The sequence below is a fragment of the Podarcis liolepis genome, assembly GCF_965112155.1.
Source record: "Podarcis liolepis genome assembly, chromosome: 10".
In the NCBI taxonomy this organism is placed as follows: Eukaryota; Metazoa; Chordata; class Lepidosauria; order Squamata; family Lacertidae; genus Podarcis; species Podarcis liolepis.
In genome coordinates this window covers 68,969,053-68,995,679 of record NC_139562.1, presented here as the reverse complement: position 1 = coordinate 68,995,679, position 26,627 = coordinate 68,969,053, and the positions used below count along the sequence as shown (strand labels likewise).

The 26,627-nt window shown below is 42.7% G+C and overlaps 2 protein-coding genes across 4 annotated transcripts in view; both read right to left on the bottom strand.

Annotated features, from left to right (window-relative positions):
• Positions 1–10,337, bottom strand: part of SLC26A5 (solute carrier family 26 member 5) — a 37,557-nt gene extending 27,220 nt beyond the window's left edge. Inside the window, exons 1-2 of one of the 2 annotated variants that reach the window (XM_083464060.1) lie at positions 10,131–10,337; positions 19–219 (exon numbers count right to left, since the gene is read on the bottom strand). In XM_083464060.1, coding sequence (XP_083320186.1) covers positions 19–173 — 155 coding nt within the window. In that variant the 5' untranslated portion in view covers positions 174–219; positions 10,131–10,337. Of the gene's footprint in view, positions 1–18; positions 220–9,949 lie in introns of both variants that reach the window. The other variant, XM_083464059.1, reaches the window with a different exon arrangement.
• Positions 10,338–13,930: 3,593 nt separating this feature from the next.
• Positions 13,931–26,627, bottom strand: part of RELN (reelin) — a 311,434-nt gene continuing 298,737 nt past the window's right edge. For both annotated transcript variants that reach the window (XM_083463882.1, XM_083463883.1), the window contains 4 exons: positions 26,391–26,610; positions 25,517–25,714; positions 23,687–23,785; positions 13,931–15,076 (listed from right to left, as the gene is read on the bottom strand). In XM_083463882.1, the coding sequence (XP_083320008.1) occupies positions 14,980–15,076; positions 23,687–23,785; positions 25,517–25,714; positions 26,391–26,610 (614 nt within the window). In that variant the 3' untranslated portion in view covers positions 13,931–14,979. The remainder of the gene's footprint in view (positions 15,077–23,686; positions 23,786–25,516; positions 25,715–26,390; positions 26,611–26,627) is intronic.

Below are 26,627 nucleotides of genomic sequence, written 5' to 3'. Positions count from 1 at the left end.
ATAGCTAAGATGTCCTACCGACAAGAACGTGCTATCTTCTGAGCAAGAGGCAGAGAGGTCTTCTCCTTCTTATGCAGTTGCTTATGTAGGGTTCCTTGGTTATATACGCGCCTTTCCACACAGTATCTCTGGTCCAACACATGGCAAGTTTCATCCTCTACAGCATGTTCCATAGTACATTTCAGGGAAAGGGAACTGAAGAGTTGCTCCTTGAAGATGCTATCAAAATATAAGCATTTTTAAAAAGGACAATTTAAAGAAGTGCTTCCTTCTGCGGAAGATAATAACTGAGAGTACTTTCATATAAAGAAAGGAGGAGACACAAACCTACTCCTGGGCCCTCTGCCCCACAAAGAGGTTATCTCAAGACCAACTTCTCTGTGGGAGAGAGCCAGGAGAGGGAGGGACCACACGTCTACTCTTCCTTCAGCTAGACTCTTCCCTCTCCTGGGGCTGTACAAGCCCAACTATCCTGAGAGAGAGAGACTGAAGAACTAGGAGACCGAAGAACTAGGAGACTGAAGGAGGAAGAAAGGCACTGCAATCACAACACACCTGTCTCTTCTTTCCACTTGGACCACGGAAGAACAACTGCTCTGTGAGCGAGAACCCAGGAGTGTGGGTGACACCACAAAGTCACCATCAACCAGAATGTCTTGTTCCTCCACACACACACCCTGAGACCATGCAACATCAGAAGACAGGCAGAGCAAAAGATCATTGTAAGCCTTCTCCCTGGACATCTCAGAGATGCCCCTACTATGGCAGAAGCAGGCAGATGACAGACTTACTGGCAGATCTCAGGGAGATTTCCAGATCATCAAGGGTTTCTATCTCACAACTGTTGACTGACAACAAGAAATGTGACTTTTCACATCTAAATTAGGCTGCTGAAATGAAGAAAACCAACCAGCAATGGGCTTATGGGTGAAAGGACTATGAATTCACTCCCCCAGGATCAAAATGTGCTCGCTGTTCTTTAATTCTATCTGTAACTTTTAGCAGATAATATCAGAGGGTGACTCTTGTGGGGAAAGCCAGGTGGCTGGTGGTTTCCGAGCTATTCTGTCACACAAGCACCCCTCCCAAATTTAGGCAACTTGTTTGGGGACACACAAAATTGTGGTATAGGCAGGACTCATTGCCAGAAGTGGGCATGACCATATGAAAAGATAAATAAATGCCTATGTCTGGCAGCAACCTTCCCTTATGTTGTAAATATCAACCTGCTCAGGCTCCAAGATCCGCAGGATCAGCCACTCTGAAGGTCCCACCAGTAACTGTGCCACATTGGGCAGTGACTTATAGGGTCTTTTCTCTGGTAGCCAGGAATAGTACTCTTTCCCATCACTATGGTGTCAACACTACATGATTTTTTATGCCAGTTGACGACATCTTCATTCACCAAGATATTTGGGGGCAATTTATCAGTCCTGCCCATTTGTAATGGGGGATTGGTTGCTGCTATTGGCTGGCTATGGATTTTAATACCAGTTTTAATGTGTTATTCTGTTTTGTAGCTTTAATAATTTTATGTATGTAAACCACCCTAAGGTTATTTTTGATGAAGTGTGTTATAGAAATTTATTGAATGAACGAATTGAGAGCTCATACTTAGCTGGTCTCTAAGGTGCTACTGGACAATTTTTTTATTTTTAATTTTTATATATATTTCTACTGTGTCAGACCAACACGGCTACCTACCTGAATTGAGAACAGTTTGTCAGGAATCTCCCCTCCCAATATACACAATGCTGGGATATCACAATAATACACCATAGCATAGATGTTCTGAAGCAAAGTCAATATTTGGGGATGGGAAAAAATCAGCCCCTCTGTGTTCCCATAAAGGAAAACAAAGACTGAAAAGCTGCTCTTGAGCAATCTCAGTGCACACCTGAAAAGATTGAACAGACAACCATAAAAGCTACAGCAATACTTATCTGCCTAGTAAGAATTATTGGGTGTATCCAAGAGACCAAACACAAAGACTTAATAACTGATGGCTCTTAAATGTGACTGATAAGTCAGGCTTTGAAAGGGCTTCTTGCCACTTATCAACTTGAAAGTGTTAGAAGAATAGATGCATACTGCAGAGTTATATCACCCGGAGATACTGTATATAAAAGCAAGCTCACCTTTTGATTCCCAAAGAACAAAATATTGTTATAGCAGCCATATGCCTTTGTTAGACTAACAGCCCAGGATAACTGGTGGCTTTTTGTCAATGGAAACTATTAGTTAGGTGCTGGTCTGCTGGTAGCTAGGGGAAATTCATTGTTTTTGAATGACATCCCTACGGTAATTTGGAGAATTTGACACTCCTTCACCTAAGAGGGTGGTCCAGGGATGCATTGGTGGAAAAGAGCACCTGACAATTTGAAGAAATAAGTGGGGAGCTGGCTTAAGGCATCTAGGGTTGCAAGGCCACTTTCTGGGAACCTGATGTAAGGTGGAAGAGCTGCTGCCTTTTAGTAACGCTTCAGTCTCCACGTGCTTTGTTTGTATATTTGTAAATAAAGAAAATACTACAAAAATGCAAGAAGTATTCACTGCTTTCTTCTCATGTTTTTGGTTAAGTGAGATTCTGTACACCACCTTAATATAGTTGTTTGTATAGAAATAAAATAGTAATAATAGATTGGAAACTAAATGCAGAAGTGCTGCTCCAGGAATTTCTCATTGGTCAGAGAGAAGATGCCTCCCCGTCCCGTTGAAGTCTTGCTTATCAGGGTTGCATGGCTGCAGCTTCTGGGTTCTGGAAAGATCTCTTGAAAGGGCTGCAAGATCTCGCTGAAACCTGCAGCCACTTCTCCTTCCTTCTCTAGCAATGACAGGGTCCCCACCCCTTGCCACAGGAGAAGTGAGGAGAAGAAGGCATCACTTCTCTTCACTTCTCCAGCAGCAGCAGGGCTGGGTGTGATGCCCATGGGGGAGCCATCGCTTGGGATTCTGCTGCCCAAGGTGGATGCCTCAGTCCACTTCATAGGCCGGCCAGCCCTGATTGCCGGACATCACAAATGCAATTTCCAAAGGAAAAGAATCAGGAGTGTGCCCTCTCGAGTCTCCTTTTGCAAACGTGGCTTGAGGTAGGGGTTCAAAGGAAGGGCTTTTGGAGACATGGGTTGAATTCAAGCTGAGCTTGTGGCAGAACAATCAGAAGTGCATTCTAAGTGTGCTCCCAATTCTTCCTTTGAAATTAAAAATCGGCCCTTTTTGAACTTGGCACCCTTTTCCGTTGCCATGCAGGCACAAAATTTAAAAACTGCCAACTTTTGACTACAAAGGAAGAGCACGCTCACTACCTCCTTTAACTGCTTGAAAGTTTCAGACATAATTTGATGTTTCCTATGCCTAACATCATATATGATGTAAAACATGACTCTTTTATAGATTCTTAGTGCATATACGGTAGATTTTTTCAAAACAACACTCTAGTTAACTGCAGTTATACTCATGTAAAGTTTACCTTTTGACTGTGGGTTACTGCATCTGCTTACCAAAACAAGAGGAACTGGCATTGCCCTGCAGCAGAATGCAGAAACTGAAGTTTAGCACCTGAGCAACACTGAACTGGTAGGATGAAGGGACACCAGAACCATCCTCAAAGATGGTACTTTAAATCCCTGGTTTGAATTCACAAAAGGGTCAGATAGTACAGTTATCTAGTGCAGTGTTTCCCAAACGTTTTTGGGCAACGGCACACCTGTTTACTGAAGAAAAATCTCGCGGCACACCACCATTAAAGCCCCGCCCCGTGACGTCAGCGCGCAGCGTCACGCCGGGAGGGACGCACAAAAGTGAAAGTTTTTTCCCTCGGCAGCTCCTCTCAGCTGCGCTCAATCCGCCTCGGAGCGCAGGAGCGATGCCTCTCTCTGGCTCTCCCTCCGCGCAGGCTGAGGGAGGGAGGGAGGGGCGCGTGTGACCCGTCTCTGCTGGGAGACCAAACCCAGCGAGGCAGAGTCGCGCGGAGGCGCCCAGGCAGCGCTGCCGGCTGCGAGGAGGAGCGCCAGGCAGCAGCAGGAGGCGCGGCCTCTCCTCGCCGCCGCCGCCCCGCCTCTCGCCGCCCAACTCGCCCGCCTCCCTCCAGGCATCTCGCGGCACACCAGCCGATGTCTCACGGCACACTCGTGTGCCGCGGAACACCGGTTGGGAAACACTGATCTAGTGGATCCAGTTTGGGACCCTCTTTCTCCCAGAGTGGATTGTCAGGAAAATGAACCATAATCAAGGCAAACCCCTTTATGCATGTGGACTCTGTGTACCAAATGCATTTCTGAATCATTTTGAAAGCTCCACAGATTTCATCCAGTTTGTGTGTACTAGGGCTGCTTTACATATTGAATACCATCAAATCAAGGCTCGCCACTGAGTGTACACTTCACAGGGAGTTGCAGCCAAACCTGCCTCTGATATGCATGCTAGATATCTATATTCCTGAATACAAATTTGTAGATTGCATGTTTAGGTGCACACTTTACCCAACCCCAGTTAAAACAAAAGCAAACTATAGCCTGGTGACATTGTGTAAGCACACCAACAACATATGAAGCATCAATGCCACTGCTGTAAACAATGATTAGGAAAGGCTTGCACAGCAAATATGCCAGAATGAACTCTTCATAATATTACTCTGGAGCACGAGCAGTAGAATGTCAGACAGCATAGTACCCAGATATTTATGCTCAAATGTTTGCATTTTCTCCTCCTCTGCTCCATCTAGACCAAATCGCCAAGGGTGCACAAAACCACTAAGAGTCTTTACTGCAGTGAAAGTCATGGCAAATGTGTGCTAACACATGGTGTTCTATGTAGTGCTTCCAAATCACATAAGAAAAATGATAGAAAGATGCAGTTCAACAGCAAACCCTCAGACCCTTGTCCCCAAGCCACTTCCTTCATGAGTCAATTCACAGTCAAGTTACTTTGTTCTGATGATTGGCCTTTCCTGGTATGCCCAGAAGAGTCACAGACCCATCATGACACAGCCTCAGTCTAACCTCTCCCATTAGGGTATGTTTACATAGCTGGGAGGACTCATGTTGATCATTCTGGAGTCTTAGCCCAAGTTAACAACCCCTGTTTTCACAGGCAGGAAATTCAAGTTAATTTTATTATAAATATTTTATTTCAAAGTATCTATCACAGGTCACTCATGGAACACGTTTAGGTCACACTGCAGTTATGGAGAATTTTGAACTCCACCCAAGATAATGGCTAAGGCCATGATCTCTGGAGACATTCACACAGAAGTACTTAACTTCTATAACTGAGAAGAAACCACAGGCCACATTCAAGCCCTGACTAAACCAGATTTTTTAAAAAATGTACTCCTTTTCTGCCATGAGTTATTTTAAATAATTGACAACAACCTTTAACTGCTTAATTGCAATATATCAAGAGACTCAATGCAATCACTTGTGGAATGAATTTTCACAGTGGATTTTTATCATACTACATGTATTAATTGGCTTACCAGTGCTAGGATATCTGTGTTATCAACACAACTGGTGGGTGTGGGTGTGAATGGCCACTGTTTATAGCATAAATATCACCACCTGTAGTATTTCCTTCTGACCTCACTATTTACCCCCCCCAAAAAAAAAATCATATACACAGACATAAACCCTTGCAACCCAGAATAGCATTTCATGCATTTGGTGAGAACTGCAGTCCACGAAAGCTTGTACCATAATGTATTAGTTTTTAAGGTGTCACAATACTTATCATTTTGCTGCAAGAGACTGACACAACAAGCCATCTAGATAGAATCATTATTGATCTTTAAAATGAGCTATCAATGACCTGACATTTCATGTTTAAATGCAATGAATGTTCACTTCCAAAGTTGCATTTTCCTTAAATGATTTTGTCCCTCAGAGTCCCAATATGCTATCAGCAGTGTATATGTTTGTTCTAGGGAAAGGTTCAGTTTTAAAAGGTCACTAATGCCCATTTGTGGACCACGTGTTTCTTATGTGCCAAGTTGATTAAACAGTTCAATAATCTGCAAGGCACTAAATCTTTCCACTATTCGTTTAGATAAGTGATGGTTCCAGTTCTTGGCATAAATGGCTTGCAGGCTCCCCTCTGAGAAAAGAGTGAGAGGTCTGACTTGTTAATTTTCTTCTTGTTCCGTGGTGTTCCTCATGCTGACACTGGCCTGAAGACTGACCTGACCAACCCATTTAGCTTGGCAGGTTCATAGAGCAAATGAAGTTTCTAGCCAAGTTCACATTCCAGAGTCAATACTGGTTTGCTGATGGGAACATACAGAGGTGAACTAGGCACATGCCAATAACAAGATGAGAAAAGGGCAAGTATTCTCCTTTCAATGGCAGAATAATGCAAATAATAGAACAGGCATGGCCAAACTTGGCCCTCCAGCTGTTTTGGGACTACAATTCCCATCAAGCCTGGCCACTAGTCCTGTTTGCTAGGGATGATGGGAGTTGTAGTCCCAAAACAGCTGGAGGGTCAAGTTTGGCCATGCCTGGCTTAGAGGATCTAACTATCTCTCCCCTTCCCTACCCTTTGTCTAGTTCAAGCCTAAATCACTCTCTCTCTCTCTCTCTCTCTCTCTCGTTGTAGTATTCAAAGGGATGAGAGTATTCTAGCCCAACCCCCTGCAATGCAGGAATTTTTTGCCCAGGACCCTGAAATTTAGTCTCATGCTCTACCAACTGAGCCATGATGCTGGTCACCAGCTCTCATAATCTCTGACCATTAGCCATGCTGGCTGGGGCTGATGGGAGCTGGAACCTAAATGCATCTAAAGGGCCGCAGATCCTCCATCCCTTGCCTGGTTGGTCGAAATGGAGAACAGGACTGTGATTTCTGGGTAATGTTGATAACTCTGGGCTTCCACTTTTCCTGTCTAGTATAGTGCATTCCGGCTCCATCCTTACTCATCTTGGAATTATGTCAAATATTGGTGCATATTGAGGGAAATATTGGCAATATAGGCAAATACTGAGGGAATACCAGTGGGAGGCTGTGTACACACCATACGTAGTTTACCTCTCACGGACCTATATTTCCCAACACAAACTAAGTTACTGAGATATTGTAGGGGAAGTAATGTGCTTGATATGTATGGTGTGCATGCAGTCCAAGTCCTTGCTGTGCTTGTCATACTAAATCTGAATTGCCTTGATAGCACAATGACAATCATTCTCTGTAAAAGCAGTCATCTACTGACTATCTGCATAACTATCCTACAATTACAGAACCTTTGCACCACACTTTAAAATGTTTTACCCCAATGAATCCAAGTGCTTGTGTGCATGTACTATATGTGGCAGAGGTGCCAATCTTTATCGGCCCATGAGCTCATTTGATTTTGGATTGAGTGCCATGGATGCCATCCCTTCTGGTAACCTCTCTCCATTTCCTTTAGTTCAGTACCAACCTCCAACTCCTCAGAGAGAGATAAAAAGCATGCACACACTTTGCTTTTCTAAGGGATCTTAGAATTAATATGAGCCTTGAAAAGCACATAGAACTAAAAGAGGAATTGGGAAAATATCATAATTTCAACTTCTTCCTTCAGCTCGATGTATTTTTCAAGGGAAAAGCATGTAATCACCCACACCACCTCATGGCCAAGAGTGCTCCGAGGCTTTGTGGGAAGACTTCAAGGGTGCTTTCGCAATCATAGGCACCACACTGGCAAGCCCTGATCTGTGAGGCTGTTTAAGCTCCTGTATGCAGGATAGTTTTTATGGATATGTTAACTCCTGAATGGCCAGTTTTGTGGTAAATCAAGTTTCATTTGCCAGGTTTGTACCAATTTTTATCAATGGTTTTGGAGGCATGAGGGAATTGTATTTAGAATGTTCATATACTTAATGCTTTTCATTAGTGTATTTTTTGCTGAAAGATTTGTGTGTTCTAAGCAGCCACACTAAGCCAGCTCTGGCTTAACTGAGAGCTGTCCAGCAGAGGTTTTCCTGCAATCAGTACATTTTGATGCCTTACAACCAAGAGGCTATTTGTTTGATCACCAAAAGACTTTTGTGCATTCAAAACATGCACCTAGCAGGTCTAATATACTTTCACAGTTAAAATATACTTGCCTTTATGTACAGAAGCTTGGACAGAATGCACCATAAAAATGCAGAACATTAATAAATATCAGGCAGATTTCTTTATTCACAATACAGACTACTTTGTTCCTTATACTTTGTACTACGACAACTTAAGGGCCCCTTTATTCTCAAGGATTTATGAACACACTATTAAAGTTTTAAACAAACAGCCTTAAACAAAGGAAAAAATAGAAGGCTATGTTGCTGGGGAATGAAAAAGTGGAAAGGCAACTAGAAGGGGGGAAAATCAGATTATGCTGGAAATGATTGTGGGATTTGGGAAAAACAAAGAAGTTTTCAAAAGCTAGTGATTAAGTGATTTTCAGCTCATTTTGGAATTCTTGTCAGTGGTTCTCCCTAGAATCTAGAGCCAGGCTCTTTAGCTGTGGGCTAAAGATTCAGGTATGGGGTTTCCCCCATCAGTGCTTCCGATTACAGGCTCTTTGCTTTTCCTCAAATACGTCAATGGAGTTGAATACTTTAGTCAGCCAGTCTCGCTTGTATATTGATACAAGTTGTAAACCTTATCCTACTGATAAAAGTGTGATAAAAGCAATGCAAGCAACATAAAGATTAAAAGAGGAAGTGCGGGATGCAGTTAACAGGATGAAACCGAGGGAGGGGAGGAGAAAGAACTGCAGGAGGGGAAGTTATCAGGGAAGGATGGCAAATGATGGGCTAAGGCTTGAAGAGACTTCTCGGGTCAAGGCAAAGCGGCACTTAGAAAGGAGCTTCTTGGTTTTTTATGTGAGAAGATGAAAGAGTGTAGTTTTCTCTGCCAACTGCGAAGTTGGGTTGAGGGGATCCAGATTGGGAGGGTTTGGAATAGGTAGGTTAGTTTTGGGAGTGTGATCATTTTGATCATGGCTATTTTGTCTGAGAGAGTGAAATTCCATCTTCCCTCTCACCACCCCCCCTTTCTTTTTTCCTTTTTTCCTTCTCCCCCTAATGCCTCAACAAATGAAACGGATTTGTAAAAATGTTACATGGGGGGGAACCGAGGCATTACACTTACTTCTGTAAAACAAGAAAATCCTTAATAAAATATTTAAAAAAAGAAAGGAGCTTCTTGCAACTTCTGGGCAAGAGGTGCGATTAGACCCAGGTCACGGGCGAAATCTGCTAAGGTGGGCAGGCTCTCTTTTTGTGCAAGCAAGGTTGGCAGCCCCAAGGAACGGGGGGGGGGGGGCTGGACTCATCCCTTAGACCCTCTTTTCTTAAAACCAAGGTTCCTCCCTGAACTTTGCAAAACAAACCTTCGGGGCCATTTCCACACCCCAAACCAGCCTCGCCCATTAGAAGGGCAAAGGCTTCCTGCAGGCACGACTTTCTAAAGAAGCCTGACTCGGATACACCGCCAGGCAGGGACTAAACAGATTTAAACTAACAACAAGCAGCAGCAGCAACAACAATAATCAGGAGGCTTCCTTCCTCTCTCTCCCAATGAGGTTTCTCCTCACACACCCCAATTTCATTTTTTTAAAATAAAAAAAACTGGCCCTGCTCCTTAAAAGCAACAGCCTGACCGGCGAATAGACCAAGCGAGAGGAGGAGCACCGTTTCTAACCTCTCTGCCGGGACAAGTTTTGCTGGTCCTTAAAAGGGGATCGCGCACACACCTGAAAAGCCGGTCCGAAATCCGTTCTCTCTGAGGAGGCGGCGGCGGTCCCGAAAGCTGTTTCTCACTTATTTTACTTACTTATTCGGTCCCAAACCCGCCGAGTCTCGACCACCCGCCGCCTCCTTCCTTTCCCCCGTTGCCTTAATTTTATTTTTTTTACCCCTCTTTCCCTCACAAACATACAATAAATAAATAAATAAAGATTTTAAAAAGGCGCCTCGCGCTCCTCGCGCCTCACCTTCTCCGCCTCCTCGCGGCCTCCCGAGGTCGCTTCGCCGCCCAAGCCCAGTAGCAACAGGAGCGGCGGCCAAGGCGGCCTGTTAAACGGTAACCTGAGGTAACTCTCCGCCCTCAGCCGGAGCTCTCCTCCTCCTCCTCCCGGCAGCCCAAAATTAGGCATTACCAAAACACACACTCACATATCAAGGGCGGGCCTTTAGGGTTTCTTCACCCCCCATTCCCCGTGGCAGGGGCTGCTGGGACCGGTAGTTCCCGCGCCCGTTCAGGGCACGAGCGACGGAGCGGGAGGCAACTACAAGTCCCAGCATGCCTCTCGAGGCGGCTTCGGTGGCGCTGGGCCTGAGGTAAAAGCCGGGCCTCTCTCTTTCTTTCTCCGACTCCCGCCCGAAATGGCTTGCTAAGCTTCTTCTCGGCCGAGGGGAAGCTCCTCTTCCCGTTAGGTAGCCGTGTTAGTCTGCCGTAGTCGAAACAAAATTTTAAAAAATTCCTTCCAGTAGCACCTTGGAGACCAACTAAGTTTGTTATTGGTATTGTGTGCATGCAACAAAAGCTCATACCAATAACAAACTTAGTTGGTCTCGAAGGTGCTACTGGAAGGAATTTTTTATATTGATGGGAATAAAACTGATATCCTTTCATAGTGCAGGTAGAACCTTCCCATGAAGATACCCCCGTGTTTAATATGCATGAGTTAGCTAATTCAGGACTGTTAGACCTGAAATAGTATCTCACCCTGAGCTGCTCCTTCCCTGTAAATATCATTTCCGGGCATAGTGTCCCCCAGAACTGTCCAGGATTGCGGTGCAATTATGGCCTAGCGCCACAAACCATCCCACCTGGCAATGATGATGATGATGTAATAAGTGGGACCTTGACCATTGAATCCTAGGCATGTCTATTCTAAAGTAAGTCTTGTTGAGTTTCATGAGATGTATTAAAGGCAAATATGTATAGGATTGTAGTGGTTAAGAGCGATAGACTCGTAATCTGGGGAACTGGGTTCGCATCTCCGCTCCTCCACCTGCAGCTGCTGGGTGACCTTGGGCCAGTCACACTTCTCTGAAGTCTCTCAGCCCCACTCACCTCACAGAGTGTTTGTTGTGAAGGAGGAAGGGAAAGGGGAATGTTAGCCGCTTTGAGACTCCTTCAGGTAGTGATAAAGCGGGATATCAAATCCAAACTCTTCTTCTTCTTCCCCACCCCCATCCTTTCCTTTTGTATCATGTATGTTAGATTGCAGATCTGCAGCCAAGGCCTGTGTTCTTTTTAAAAATAGTACCTAGAAATGTTAGGCACTTTCTAAATAATAAAAGCAGCAGTAGTATCTATTGGTTCAAGGCGCAAGGTACTGTTGAAGTGGATGGAACAAAACAAGCTTGCATTAATATTCTTCAGTTTAACTGGGTTGAATATCAGGTTATAAGTTGTTTGTTTTGTTTTGTTTTAAAAAAACTCAGTTGCAGCCAACTTACCCATTGAAATCAACAAACTTGGCTAACAGAAACTCACTGATTTACTTGGGTCTGCGTTGAGTATAACTTGGTGGGATACAAACTCAGCCCTTGCTCGTGTCAGGATTAGAATTGTTTCAGGCTTTGGAAGTGGATTACTAACATTTGGAGTAAATTGATAAAACACTACATAAAACATACTAAGAGGGGATCCTTTATCAGCTGCCAGATAACAAGTACGTAATTTTGGATGACGCTGCCCCATAGTTTTATAGCTGTGAAAAGGAAAATGGTGTAGGGAAATATACACATGCATTAAAAATATAAACAACATACAGAATTTGTTTTTATTTCAGAGTTTAAATGTGATAATAATGATGGAATGGTTAATGGGACTTATTGTATAAATGCATTAAAATTCCTTTTATTTATGTTTAATTTCATTAATACAACAAACTTACACCTTTTAAAATCTACAATCAAATGTGAATGTGTGTCTTGGGGGAAATTTCAAATAAGCAATGTTTGCAGGGTTACTTCATTGTTTGTGCTGTCCTGGCGTGAGTTGGCCTAGGCACGTCTTTCAGGATTTAACTTTATCTCTGAGCTTTTCTTTTAAGCAATGTCTTGTGAGTCTTATGCCTCTGACTTTCATCCACTTAGGCTGGCTCTTTTGTTAGGAATCTCAAAAATCCTGCCAGTTCTTAGAAAATGGAAAGAACTATTAACATTTCAGAATTGCATTTGATTGCATGGCTGCAAGTGTACTCTGTTTGAACAATACATGACATACTCTACCTGCATAAATAGAAAAATGATTGTTGTTTGGCAAAATTGTACACATTTTTTCCTTTTAAAAAAATAGTTGTGGTATTGGAATTTCTTCCTTATAGCATTTTAACACAGGAAATCCGTAAGAGACCAGAGTGAACAATAAACTCAGCCAACACCCTACTTTCCTGGGCCAAGTTTTAATACCAGCAGATAAGATTATCATGTTTTATAGTGCTCCTGTTTTTATAGTCCCACAACTATGGCACTGTATAATAATGTACTTCAGGACCCAGTAGTATCTCCTGATATTGCTGTTTATTGATCCTGGAGAAGGGAGAAGAAATGCCACCAGCGTGTTGAGCAGACATCTGGGGGGGGGGGCGCTCACACTCGCAGCTCTCTGCCCCTACCTGGCTCACTCACTCCCTCTCACTGCAGTGCTGGCTGTGCGAATCCGATCCGAGCTGCCGGGTCGCCGCCCACTGTGGAGGGGGAGGGTGCCAGGCGTGCGTTGCGGAGCGGAGAGAGAGTGAGGGAGGGACTATCTGGGGGAGGGACAGTGCAGCGGCCGCCCAGCGCAGCGCTGAGCATGGGAGAGAACCACACCAGACCAGACCAGGCAGCAGCAAGAAGAAGCTGGCAGCGGCGGCAGGTTAGGGGTTAGGGGGCGCAAATTACTTGCCTTGCCCCGGGCGCTGACAACCCATGCTACGCCGCTGGTACCATGTATGAATGCACACAATACACACACATGAGAATGGAAAATCAACAAAGTGTTTTGTGGTATCTGTAGACTTAACAAATTTATTATGGAATAGACCAGCACTGCTTCCAACTGGAAATAAATCGTAAGTGGTACTACAGACAGCTGATGCTGCTGTATCTGTACCACCTGGGGACTTGCCTTGCAAAGGGGTATATTCTGTGGCCCATTCTTTCAGGTTCTATGTATTAACCAGCTCTGACATCTGTTGAGAGTAGTATACGCTGCCAGCCCAGGGAAGGGCATGTGGATGTACCATGCAGGCAAGACAGAGTATGCTGATGTGACTGCAGCTCACCTGACACATGGAGAAGGAAGGGTTTTGCCTGGCTTGCATGAGGAGCTTGTCTCATACGTGTACCTGAGGTAATCTGGCAGACTATGAAGCTAGAACAGGGCATAAGGGTCTTTCGGAAATCAAGCTCTAATAGTGATACAGTATAAGAAAATCTGTGTTAGTGTTGTTTAAGACCGTTGAAAAATCTAGCCACAGTTTGTATGTCTTAACTTCAGAGAAGGATTTGTTCATCATCGTGTGCACACCTTGGAATCAACACTTGTACTTAAAGCCCTCAAAAAGAGTTGTGCCAATGTAACCACCCATTTTCTCCTACGCTAAGGGACTCTTCAGATATGACACCCCCCCAAAAAATCGACCTATTGTGAGGTTAGAAGTAGATTCCAGACTTATGTGCATAACTTTGTGAAGAATGTTAATGTCATAAGTGAGATAGCTCTCGGGTGAATATCCACTCCCAATCGCACAGCACTTGCACACAATATTTTGTGAAACAAACCACCAGGTCTCTTCCCAATGCACTTTTACATTAGGTACCTAGGTGCAAAATCACTTCTTTTTCAGACGTAGGCCTAATCATTACCTCTTATTTTGTGGGTATGAAAACTGTAGGCCATAAATGTGTGTGGTGTATATACCTTTGAATCACTCCCTCTTCCCAATGAATAAGCTGTGAAAAAAGTAGCACATAAATAATTTGTTGACATTATCTTTATTGAAGCATAGAATTTTAGCTCAGTTCACTGTAGAGTGAAACATGTTTAATTCATGATAATAAGACAGTTTAGGGTTGTAGGGTCATTATTATGTTGCTGGTGTAGATACAACATCATAAGATACAAACATGACCCGCAATAGAAACAAACCACAAATAAACACGAAGAAACGTTCACTTTTTACAAACCACTCCATTACTACAGAGACCAAATGGCAGTTACTGTAAGTAAATCATCCACAGAGAATTGCTTTACTTTTGGACACGGAAACAGGAGTTTCTGTTTGGAGAGGGTTGGGTGGGAAAGTGTTTATCCACATCTGCTTAGTAGAAAAGGTTTAAATGTCAAGTATTTTTTTTTTTGCCCACAAAACAATAACTGACAGACATATCAAAGAGTAAGAATGAAGGACAATGATGTCTTGTACAACAATGTCTGTTAATTAACTTTTTGATTAGGCATTTGTTTGCTTTACTCATAGCATCAGACAGTTATGTAGCCCCCAAATCAGCAGCAAATTATTATAACAAGTCAATACAGTGCCAACGTATCAAGTTGAATACAAAGAGAACAAACAATGATAACTTAATCATATAAAATATGATACAGAGCTGAAATACAGTGCATTTAAATACCTATGTGACAAAGTATGTTAAATATTGTACTTAATATTGTCGTTTCTGACATAAAATATGAAAAGTCTTTTGTGCTTAAATGTATGCTTGTTTTGTTTTTTGTTAAAAACAGAACCAGTTGCTTACTTCCAATACTGCCACTGTAACTGGTATTACAACAGATCACAATTTTTCACAGACACATCAACATTAAAAACATTTACCTATGAGAAAATAAGTCACTTCTCATTAGATCACAGTGCGAAAAAAGTGGTGTAATGCTCTGTCTCGATGGAGGCTTTCAAAATATTCATCAATAAAAAAGTCCTGACAAACCAGACGGCAGTGCTAGATTGAAAAGAATGGAAAGCGGCACATCACAGGTTGGGAAAGAAAGGAAATGTCTTGTCCTTCACGGGAATCGCCTAAGTGACCTTCGTCTTCTGTTGTAGAAATGCCTGAGCCCATGTTGCCGTGAAAAATTCATCATGTAATTTTGTTTGCGAGTGCTGTTCAATGGAAAGAGGACGGAAGAGAAGAACTTAAGGTCCCTTTGTATATATGTTGGAAAGAACTTCCCAAGCTGCAGGTTGCATTCTTCTACACATCTTGCTTTAAATGATAATTAACATTCATACAAAATTATGTTAAAAAACCCTAAACCAATCCAAATTTGAAGCATTTTGGACAGCTGCTGCTACTCATGGCATGGAGTGATCTGGAGCCAGCTAGGCTGCCTTAAGTTCTGTTAGTTTCCAGTTTACTATGTGCTCAAGTCCTGTTGATTTCACTGAGACTTTGGCTGCAATCCTGTACACACTTACCTGGGAATTAATCTCAGAGAGTATATAGGATTGTATTAGGCATGCAAAGTTTGGATCGTACCCATGGTGTGTAAAGCAGACAAGGGACCCTTATTGTGCTTTCATTACAATTTAGTTTAGGAAGACAGCTTTACATTAATTGAACATTGTCACACAATGTTTCGTTAATATTCTAGTGCTGTCTTCTTTATTAGTGGTAGGTACATGTGGATAAGTACCCTTGGAGGATAAGCCAAGTTCCTAAAGTGAGCACTAGATACCAGAAGTGCAAAGCAGCCTGTCTGCTGGAAAATTAAATGTATCATGGATAAAGAACATCATTAAGCAGAGAATTATTTTGCTTTCATTGTGCTAAACTCATAATTGTTCAACTCCTGAAAAACACAGTCAGGCTCATTAATTTTGGTTTTGAAGCCTTTTGCAGTAATTGGCTTTTGCAGTTACTCTTATTTAATTGAAATCTACTTAGTAGATCTTAGAAACCATAAGATCAGAGCTGGTAGTGTCCACAAAGACTGAAATGCTTCCACACCATTCCCCCCCCCCCCGCCCTATTTAATTCTGTTGCATAGCACCACCCCTATGAAGCAGATACAAATCGCTAACAGGCATTAATGACCTATATGTTAAAGCTAATGCCCTGGTCTGGTCATGTACCCTTTTGCCTTCTAGATGGTACATAAACACTGCCACATTACTTTCTCCCAAATGAACAAATGACTGATAGTCTATTCTGAAAATGGAAGTGTAAAGTCTATGATATGACAGTGATGCTGTGAGCAAAACCTACCCTTGGCAGAGCTCACCATCCATTGCCAGGGATCCCACTGAGTACATTCAGAGAGAGACCGTATGTCCCCAAGTGCGAGGGTGGGGTCCTGTGATCCACAGGCTTTCCTTTCTACATATCAATTTTGGACTGATTGTGGATTTTGGTGGTGTTTGTAAGTAAAAATTAACACACTAATGCCAGCCACCCACATATGAGTTAACGGCCCTGAACTGTTCCATGACTGCAGTAGCACTTTATTCAGTTACCACAATCACAGGAATTGCTGCTGGCCATGTCAAGAATGGCTGGGCTCACGTGTTATGTTTGTCCATTTAATTACATGCCTGATGATGAATGTGCTTGCTTATGTAGACAAACAGGTAAAAGTCTGAACCGGCATTCTTCCGACAAGACGCTTCTCAAAAGTTAACGTTCCTCATGTGTGAGAAATAAATTTAAATACCAGTACAGTCATACCTCATGTTATGTTTGCTTCAGGTTGCGCGTTTTCAGGTTGCGTCCCACAGCGACCCAGAAGTTACTTCCGGGTTTCGCCACTCAGGCATGCGCAGACGTGCAAAATGACTTTACACGCATGCGCAGAAGCGGCGAATCGCGATCCGTGCACGCACAGACGCAGGTTGCGTTCTGCTCATGTTGCGAACGGGCCTCCGGAACAGATCCCGTTCGCAACCAGAGGTACCACTGTATCTCAAAGCAAGATAAAAGAACTTAATGAATTGCTGTATTGCCACAGCAGCACACAGAATGTAACAATCTGTGCCAAAACCAAAATTAAAACCCAAACCAAAATTCTTCTTGCCTAACCTACCACAACTTCCTGCTGTTGTTTTAAAATGGCTTTGATCTAGTTCTCATTGAGATGGTAAACTAAAAGTCCATATCACTTCAGATGAGAAATGGGTTCACATGACTACACAATTCCAAACAAAACATCCCCTTCTCACTGAAAACTCTTTGTAAGGGAGAAACATTCTCCCCTGGTCTCCTTAACGCACTAGCTTTCTGTGTAGAGAGATCCTTCCCTCATCCCATACTCTCCAACATTTCTCCGATGAAAATAGGGGCATCCCATTCCATAATGACAATTTTCCTATTTATACCCCACACATCGTACTGGGTTGCCCCAAACACTCTGGGCAGCTTCCAACATATAAAAATAACAATAAAACATTTAACAAACTTCGCTATACAGGATTGCCTTCAGATGGCTCAGGGGTTGGATAAGGCCATACCCTCCAACATTTCTCCAATGAAAAATTGAGACATCCTAAGGAAAAGTGGGACATTCCGGGATCAAATCAGAAACCGGGACGGCTTCTCCTAAATCAGGGATGTCCCTGGAAAATAGGGAACACTTGAGAAGCATCCAATCATGTGAGCCCCACTGCACGGCTAACTTTGCCCCCTGAATGTATGCAGTGAGGATGTGTGGAAGAAGCTGCTCATGTTTAGGCTTAGGACGAGAGGGCATGACCTCACTTTCCAGCCACCCCCTGGGTAATAGAAGAAGGGGCTTTAGTTTCTTGGAAGTATGTGCTCTGTCACAAACTATACTTCCTATGCAGCGAGCAGCCAGCATCAAATTATTTAATCTCATGTGACTGATCATTTAAAATAAAAATGAATTATAGCAGCCCAGTATGTGCTTCTGTGCTTATATTTGTAGATTTGAAACTGTATGGAATGAGTTTCTATGCTGTATTTTGAAACTCTGTGAAGACTGAAATAGAGGCATTTGACAAGACTCTTGGGTGCATATTTCGATGGACTACAGCTGTTAAGGGCACCAAACAACACAGGACAACAGGATTATGCCTTTTACGGGCAGAGAAGTTCACGTTTCCATGTTTGCTGGTGTAAATGAATCTGATCACTGTCACCTTCAAGCCACAGTAATCAGACTTAGCTAAGTGAGCAAAAGAATATTTGTAAAAGTATAATGGCTGCACGGATATTGTGGTAATAAGTTTACTTACCTTACTCTAGTGTAAAACCAATGACAGCAAATAATGAAATACAACACAAATTAGAAAATGTATTTCAATGCATGCAGCACTGTGATTAGTCATAAAAGACTGATGAGGTTTAGAGGCAATATAGGATTTTTCATCTCTTTTGAAAATAAAAATTGAACAAATTACTTTCTGATTTAAAAAAATGCTTATTTCATCATTCAAATAATTTTACAAGTATAAATTGTTATAGAAATACAACCACATAGCTGAATGTTCACATAAATAATGAGAAAATTAATATAATGCTGCAATATTTCAACAGTTTCTTTTCTGTGCTGGAGTAGGTATAAACTTTCCTATACGTATAGTAATGGCTCTGTGCTTAGGAGATGAAGCAAAGAAAGATGGCTAGTGAAATGAATGCAATTTCATACTGCTAGAAGCTAGATTTCATATCTAAATCTTTTAAGAAAAAGCATGGCGATTCTTTGCAACAAAATTTTCAAAAATCATTTGTGCCAAAACCGTGAAATTATCTTAATAATGAAAAGCGTGATATTTATGGAAAGATTAACAACATGCCCATAAGCCCAAAGTCATAACATAATGATTCCAATTTTGATAAAGATAAAGATAATATTTGTAAAAGGAATTATGGGGCTACTTCCAAATTCATGTGCCGTTAACATTTTGATGGGAGTCATTGAACAAGGACAGGAGACCAAGTGTCCCATCCTTCAGCTATTAGTAACATTTGACATCTTTGTTTCTTAAATCACTAATAAGGGCTTGCCCTCTTCACAAAGAAACGATTATGCAAGATGGACATGCAATATATATATATAATTGTGTGGTTTCCACAGTATAGCAAAGCAGGCAGTGAGCTTTGGCTAAATGAGAAGTGACATGCACAGAGAATACAAAGTTGATTCCAAGTTTTAGTCCTGGAGATAAAATATAGGAGTGTAGAGAGCAAAAAATATTTCCCAGAAAGGAAGGATTTATCCTAAAAAGACCCCCTCCCCACGTCCAAGTGAGTGTTTTGCCTAAAAATGTTTCCCCCCCAACCATATATACAATCAAGAATGCAATGAATTCTAGGGCTTATAATTTAAGAGACAGAGAGCCAAGCTAGATGTGATAATTGTTCACCCTGTTGGTCCTTGATGCCAATGGAACCTTTCCTCCCATCACAAAGAGCTGATATGGTGTGACCAGTTCTGATCAGGAGCATAATGGGAGCAAAGTTTTCAGATGAAGGATGGTAAATAAACTTTTAAGAATAATAAGTAGTGGTAGTAGTAGTAGTAGTAGTAGTAGTAGTAGTAGTAGTAGTTGTTGTTGTTAAAGCTCCTCTCCCTCTTCCTCACCATGCTCCCAGTCAGGCTCCACACCACAATGGCTATTTGTGAACCCAAAAACAACTACACAAGGCCAAACTGTGCGACAAACATTGGGCTGTCTTTTGACTCCCCCCCCCCCTGAAGGCTCACTCTTCCATTGTCTCCTGAGACAGACAGATGCCAACAGCAATAAGTTTACTGTGTCCATTCATTTACGTGGGGCTACTCTGAGTATGACTAACATCACCTTCATATCTAGTTTGGGTTATGTGACATGGTCTCTTAAAAGATAAATGTCTCAGAGTTCTTTAGTCCCTGCTGGCATTTTCCTACTGGCATAGATAGGAGGAGCCAACATGGAATGGCCACTGAATGGCAGCAGCAGGGATTAATTAATGGCATAATAATAAGGAACTGTGGGTGCCACTGCAGATCCTCCCCCATCTTCCTTTTTGTGGTAGGTGGATCATGTGGCTGGGGTATATTTCTGTAGCTGGGGTGGTCAATGTGGTACCCTCCAGATGTTGCTGGACTATAACACCCACCTGCCCCAGAAAGCATGGTCAATGCTCAAGATAAGAGTTGTAGTCCAGCAATAGAGTCGTCAACAGAGCAAAAGAGTCGTCAACAGGCTCATCTCAGCTATCTGCCAATCTCCCATTCCCACCACCCTTCTGAGTAATACCCCTCCCCACCTTCTCACTATATAGAAGGATCTGGCAACTTCTGTTTCAGTGTATCTGAAGAAGTGTGCATGCACACGAAAGCTCATACCAAGAACTAACTTAGTTCGTCTTTAAGGTGCTACTGGAAGGAATTTTTTTATGTAGTCCAGCAATGTTTGGCTAACCTTGTCCTATGAAATGGACATGTGTCTGGATCTTGTTCTGGTTCTGGTTGCAGAAGGGAGCTGCATAACCTAAGGCAGAGCTTTCCAAATTGTGTGTCGGTGCACCTTAGTGTGTTGCCTGCAGTGTGTTGCACACCCGCTCCCCGTGCTCCTCCTGGGGCTGGAAAGAGGTTAGTTTAACCCCTGGTTTGCTAGTAGAACTGAATTAGTGTGTAGCAAAATGATGCATGTCTAAAAAGTGTTCCACCAACATGAAAAATTTGGAAATTTGGAAACCTAAGGGTTGTTCCTGCACCCTGCTTGTGTAAAACCTATCTGATGGAGCCATACATTGGAGACAAGCCCTTAGAATAAGACTGCAGGAAGGCTATAGATGCAGGGCCAAGGAGGACTACCTTTAAGAGTTGTGTAGAAGAGGGAATTTTTGCACATGACAGCTTTCATGCAGAAATAAGAATAGCTGCAGCACTTGGAATTTTCTCTTCTGTACCGCTTTTATAAGTACAGGAACCCTCTTTCGTATCTAGTGGCCCTACTTACAGATCAGCTAGCTGATGCTGTGTATCCAAGTTAACCATAGCACGTTCATTTACTTAACTCTCTTTAATACATGTTCAGATGCTTCTTCTTCTATTAATTCCCATGGATGACTGCCCTGAAATCTAGCTGGCTTCTTAGGAAGTGCCTTTCCTCATATATAGATAGAATTAAGATTTACAACGAGAACTTTACAGTGCTACGCCATTATTTGATGTAAGATTGTCCACTATTAGAAAAGGGTCATCTTAGTGATGTTTCCAATGAGAGTTTATTAAGACTTTCCAATGGTAGGTATAAACCAACATTCTGTTAAGCTCATTGTGGAAATTGAGATGACTGACCTGTTGTTGTTTTTTTTGCCACTGTTGCTTCAATGTGCAAAATTATAATAAATTATTATGTTTTTAATGCTGCTTTTTACTTATTCTTTAAAAGCCACTTTGTGAGCCTCTGCAGAAGAAAGTGGCACATATATAGAAAAATCTGAAGTATTTCATGGTAAGAAATATCCTTTCCAACTTTAATATGAAAGCTCTATCCTCCCTGCCTCCCCCCCCTTAATTTTTAAAGATGAAAATCTTGAAAAGTTAGGATTTACCCAAGCTACCTATATTATACCCCAAAATGCAGTATTTTAAAAATGTATTTGTGTATTATGTGTGCAGAATCTGCATCAAATGTACTTGGTGAGTTAAGAATAAAACTCTGTTTCCTTTTTCTACTTCAAACTTAAGATTTTGATTTTATGGAGGCAAAGTCAGCAAGGTGTGTTTGAAATAACAAAGACAAAAAGCAAAAGGCAGCCAAGCGTGAATCAATACTTGGGGTGGGCATGAGTGACATGCAAGACGGTGCCTTGCAGTGAAGTCTAGAGCAGGACTATCGAGATGCCGTAATCCGAGTTGCTATTGTCATATTTACTACTTTAAATTAGGGCTGTCCATAGGCTAAAGTTGAGGTTTTGAAAGACAGTTTACAGTCTTGCTTTAACAGAGCCAGCCACGGCTGAAGATACAACCAGCAGTTTGAAGCTATTCAATGGCAATAGGATATTTCTTCAAACTAATTCATCATCATTTAAAAAATCATCAACACAATGGCTTGGATCCAGATTTGCACAAGTGCTCAATTGCCTCCCCAAAGCTTCCCCAGTGGTTCTGAGAGTCAAGCAGCTCTTCAGAATGCGATGGGATGGGGTGTAAGGGGTCGTCATACAAGGCACCTCCACCCAATTTTCTCCAATTCCTTCCTCCCACTCTAATCCTCTGTGCTGCGTTCTGGAGAGTCTCCTGATGTCCAGGAGCAGCTTTGGGTTGGGAGGAACTGCAGTAGGGGGAGCATGGGGCAAGTCTAGATCCAAGCCAGTGGCTCTGAATTTTTTAAAGTTAGTTGTGCCCACATCCTGTTACTCTCAATGGGACATAACTTGGGGACTTTAGTCACAACTAACTTTAGCTGGATTGGGACCAGCACATGACCCAATCATACTATTAGCACTTTTCACAGATAAAGTACAGTATATGACAAAAAGTGATAATTACTGAGTAAAATAGTGTACCAATTAATACTTCCACAGCCCTAATTTAAATGTGAATCAAGAAACCAATAGTTTAACAGCTGAGCAAAAATGTTTGAAGATATAATCCAAGCTCCATCACTCTCCATTACACTTTGAAAGCTTTCAATAAAATAACATTTGAACCTATCTACTGGGAAGGCACACCTCTCTCAGCCAATCACTGGAGCGATGAATCCCAGCCCGTCATGACACTAGAATGTCAGGAACTAAATTGTTAGAGAAAAAGTTGGTCATCTTTCTGTGATGCAATAAGCATAAACTGGTTATTCTGATTGTGAGACCATTTTAGCCAGGGGAAGAATCAACAGGACAAAAACATTTTACTTGGTAAGATTGTGGCAGGGAAATGAATGTAGTGCTGTCTACCCATATAAACTTGCTATAATGAACCCTGTTTCTGAACACCACCTGCTTACTGGGGAAAAGAGGTGGAGGATGAATAAGGCATTAGTTGCTAAAGCTGAAGCCCAAGTCAATTGCAATATGGCCCAATTCTCCTGCAATGCTAGGCCAACCATGGCTTGAATGAACAAACTTGTGGATTCCCAGAGAAAAGATTGTTGCTGTGGTGCTCCTCCTCAAATCTTGCTTCTGCTGTGCTACTTAGGATCTAGTCGTGGTTTGACTTAGCTTCACGTATGAACCTGAGTTTGTTCTTTGTCTCTCCCAATCCACAAACAGTAAAGCAGGAACAAAACCTTGGTTACAACTTGTGGCTAGTCTGAAGCAAGACTAATACAATGCTAAACCAAGCCATGCCATAGACCTGAGTAATTTAACAGCAGCAGGACTGCAGGAGGAGCACAGTGACCGCAATCTTCTCTTCAGGAACCCACACATTTGCTTGTTTACACCAAGTCATGGTTTGTCTTAGCGTTACAGGTGAATTGTGTTTATAACTGCAGAAGAACAACATATACTACAGTTCTGTAGTGTGCTTCAAAATGCAATTCAGCTTTACACCTTACTTGCTGAAACACACATATCCTCTTCCATGGACAATGGGGCACAGAATTATCAGCAATTCAAAAGCAGTTTAAACCCCACATTTCCCCTTCCTGCATTTACAACAGTACCAGTGCATTCCTCTACCCTGCGGCTGACCTCAAACACATACCCTCTCCTGGAACTAGGAAGAGCTCCTTACTAGACTGAAATGTGCCATGCTGTGGAAAAACCAGCACTTTCCAAGATGAGGGTGGTGATGATACGAGGCGACGTTTTATACTCACTGAACAACTTCTACGTGGTCCAGAGCCCACTGATCATGGCCTGTGCCATTGTGGCGGGGCTGCCACCAGCGAAGGAGCACTCCCTTCATTCGTGCCTCCCTAAAGGGGCAGACAGAGGAGGAGAAGTTAGAGAGGAGACAAGCAGATGTTTAGCATGCATGGGGGATTATCCTTGAAGAGGTACAGCTTGTGGTCCTTGGACAATACAGCTCTCTTGTAGTCTTATCTGTATATCACGGTCTGTTCCAGGAGATGCAGAGCAGAAAGTCTGAAATGTGTTTGGCAATAAACAACAAACAGGAAACAAGACTCATATGCATTGTTTGAACGACCATGTGCTTCCAGGCTATTTCAAGATTTATCAAGCTTAACAGCGTTCTGAAAAAATATTTGAGGGTGGGGTGCATTTATGATACTAGTATAAGGATGCCAAAGTCAGACGGTCCAATCCTATTAATGGACTTTTAACTAAAAGGTAAAGGTAAAGGGACCCCTGACCATTAGGTCCAGTCGTGACCGACTCTGGGGTTGCGGCGCTCATCTCGCTTTACTGGCTGAGGAAGCCAGCGTACAGCTTCTGGGTCATGTGGCCAGCATGACTAAGCCGCTTCTGGAAAACCAGAGCAGTGCACAGAAACACCGTTTACCTTCCCACCGGAGCGGTACCTATTTATCTACTTGCACTTTGACGTGCTTTCGAACTGCTAGGTTGGCAGGAGCTGGGATTGAGCAACGGGAGCTCAACCCGTTGCGGGGATTCGAACTGCCAACCTTCTAGGGTCTGTGGTTTAACCCACAGCGCCACCCACGTCCCATGGACTTTTAGCTACAATGTCACAAAGCAGTGGTTTGAGGCAAAGGAGCTAAAATTAGCTGCGTCTTAGCAACTATTGTGACGTCAGGGGATTCCACATAATACAAGCCAGGATGGATGAGACGCAGGAGTGGCAAGTCACAAAATGTGTTTAATCCTTTCTATACCCATCACTTTTTTATCTGCAAACCCCTAGTAACCTTTCCCCAGTTGATTGGGAAATCCAATCTTGGAACCAGGTTGCAATTGTGGCTACTTCTTTGAAGAGGTCCACAGACTCCTGCACACTGGAGACAAGTAACCAGCTGGGAACCTTGAATTTGCTGCTATATGTCAAGTCTTAGGCTAAGTTTTATTTACTTGCCATAGAACTAGCAGCCGAACTAGCAGTTTTATTTACTTGCCATAGAACTAGCAGCCGAGGCTTGTCCACCAAGCCCAGTCAGTCCTCAGCCAGCTTGCACCTGCCTATCACCTCACAAGCAGTCTAGCAGGTAGTGCTGGCTGTCAGCTTCCTCCTCAGCCTCAGTATTGCAAGGGGGAGGATGGGGACAAAACCAGAATTAGGAAGCTCTGTCTGCCATTGACTATATCTCCATCTTCTCTTTTGGCCTTCCTGCTTTCCACCCTACCAGTTCCAAAGGGCAGCAGACTCCACTGAAAGACCACCTTGAAATTGTAACAACATCTGTGGGGGAAATTGTCAAATTATAATATCTCTGGAAAAGTCACGAGTGAATACAGACTACATAATTTTTCACTTTTAAACTATATTGGCTCAGAAAATAATAGGTCTTTCTTTCACAGTTCAATTTTTTTTAAAAAAGGATTTAATTCTTTAATTAAAAATGCTGGTGTCTCATAAAGAACTTTTAACGGTCACATCCAGGGCAAGACCCATTTCACTTTTCAGTGTCTGCCCCACCCAGCCTGGTTTTTACTTTAATGTGTGGTTGAGTTTCTTTTGTATGGATTGTCTGCGGTAAGAGAGACTGGTAGTATTACTTGGTACTTACAGTGGTACATTGTAAGACACTCTTTGGGCTTGTATAAAGTCCTTTGGCTGATGTTGTGCAATGACTTGCCATGTAATCCCATTATTTACACTGTACTGGAGTAACACTGCCTTGTCCACCGTATTAGGATCACTTAGATTGGTGTTACAGCTGTCTGTTTGAGAAAGGCTTCCGATTTGCAAAACAAACATTATTTTGCTGGGGAGGAAAAACCACGAGGAGAAGTTAAAAGAATAGAACAGAAATTACTTTACTGCATGATCTAACACTTAAGAGTAAAACTACTAACAATAAAACTGACTCTGACAAGCAGTGGCGTAGCCTGGGGGGTGCAGGGGGGGCCGGCCGCACCGGGTGCAACATCTGGGGGTTAGGGGGCGCAAATTACTTGCCTTGCCCCGGGTACTGACAACCCATGCTACGCCACTGCTTACAAGAGTTAAGATTCTTTGGGAGGAATTTCCATGTGGTGCCAAGGCAATTGTCCCAGCAGGGCAAACAGTTCGGCTTGCCAGATGGAACAATCCACCCCCTCTTCCAGCGGTTTCCCCTAAAAGCTGCTCAGGGTTGTGAGGCAAGGAAAAGACACTTCAAGCTGGAAGGTGATATGTGTGCATGTAGGTCCCCCTTTTCAGAAGCCTGACTGAATGCCTCTGTGTTGGAGGTGAGCTCATCTAGCCATAGCACCATTTGGTCTAGGCCAAATGCGTGGAGGGAAGAACAGAACACAACTCATGTTGCAAAACAATCCCTGTAATTTTATTTCCTAAGGTTATTTTCATTCCACCTGCACCCCTAATATCACTGAATGCCACTAACTTTCTCATGCAAATTGAAAAATATATATTTAAGATTCATGGCAACACAAAATTACCTTGCTCGGGTCAAATCCAGGGGCTTAGTTACAGCTTGCCTTATCTGGCATCCGTTGAAATACAGAGAATCTCCATGTGCAAACGGTGCCAGCTGCCCACACCCGTTCCCTATAACCCCACCCTGGATAGTTTCCCAGTTTATTTCAGTTACTCTTGCAGATTCAAAATTATCTTTAATATAACTGGGAAGGTCGTGGCTGAAAACAGAGCAGTCATCCCCTGAAAAGGAATAAATA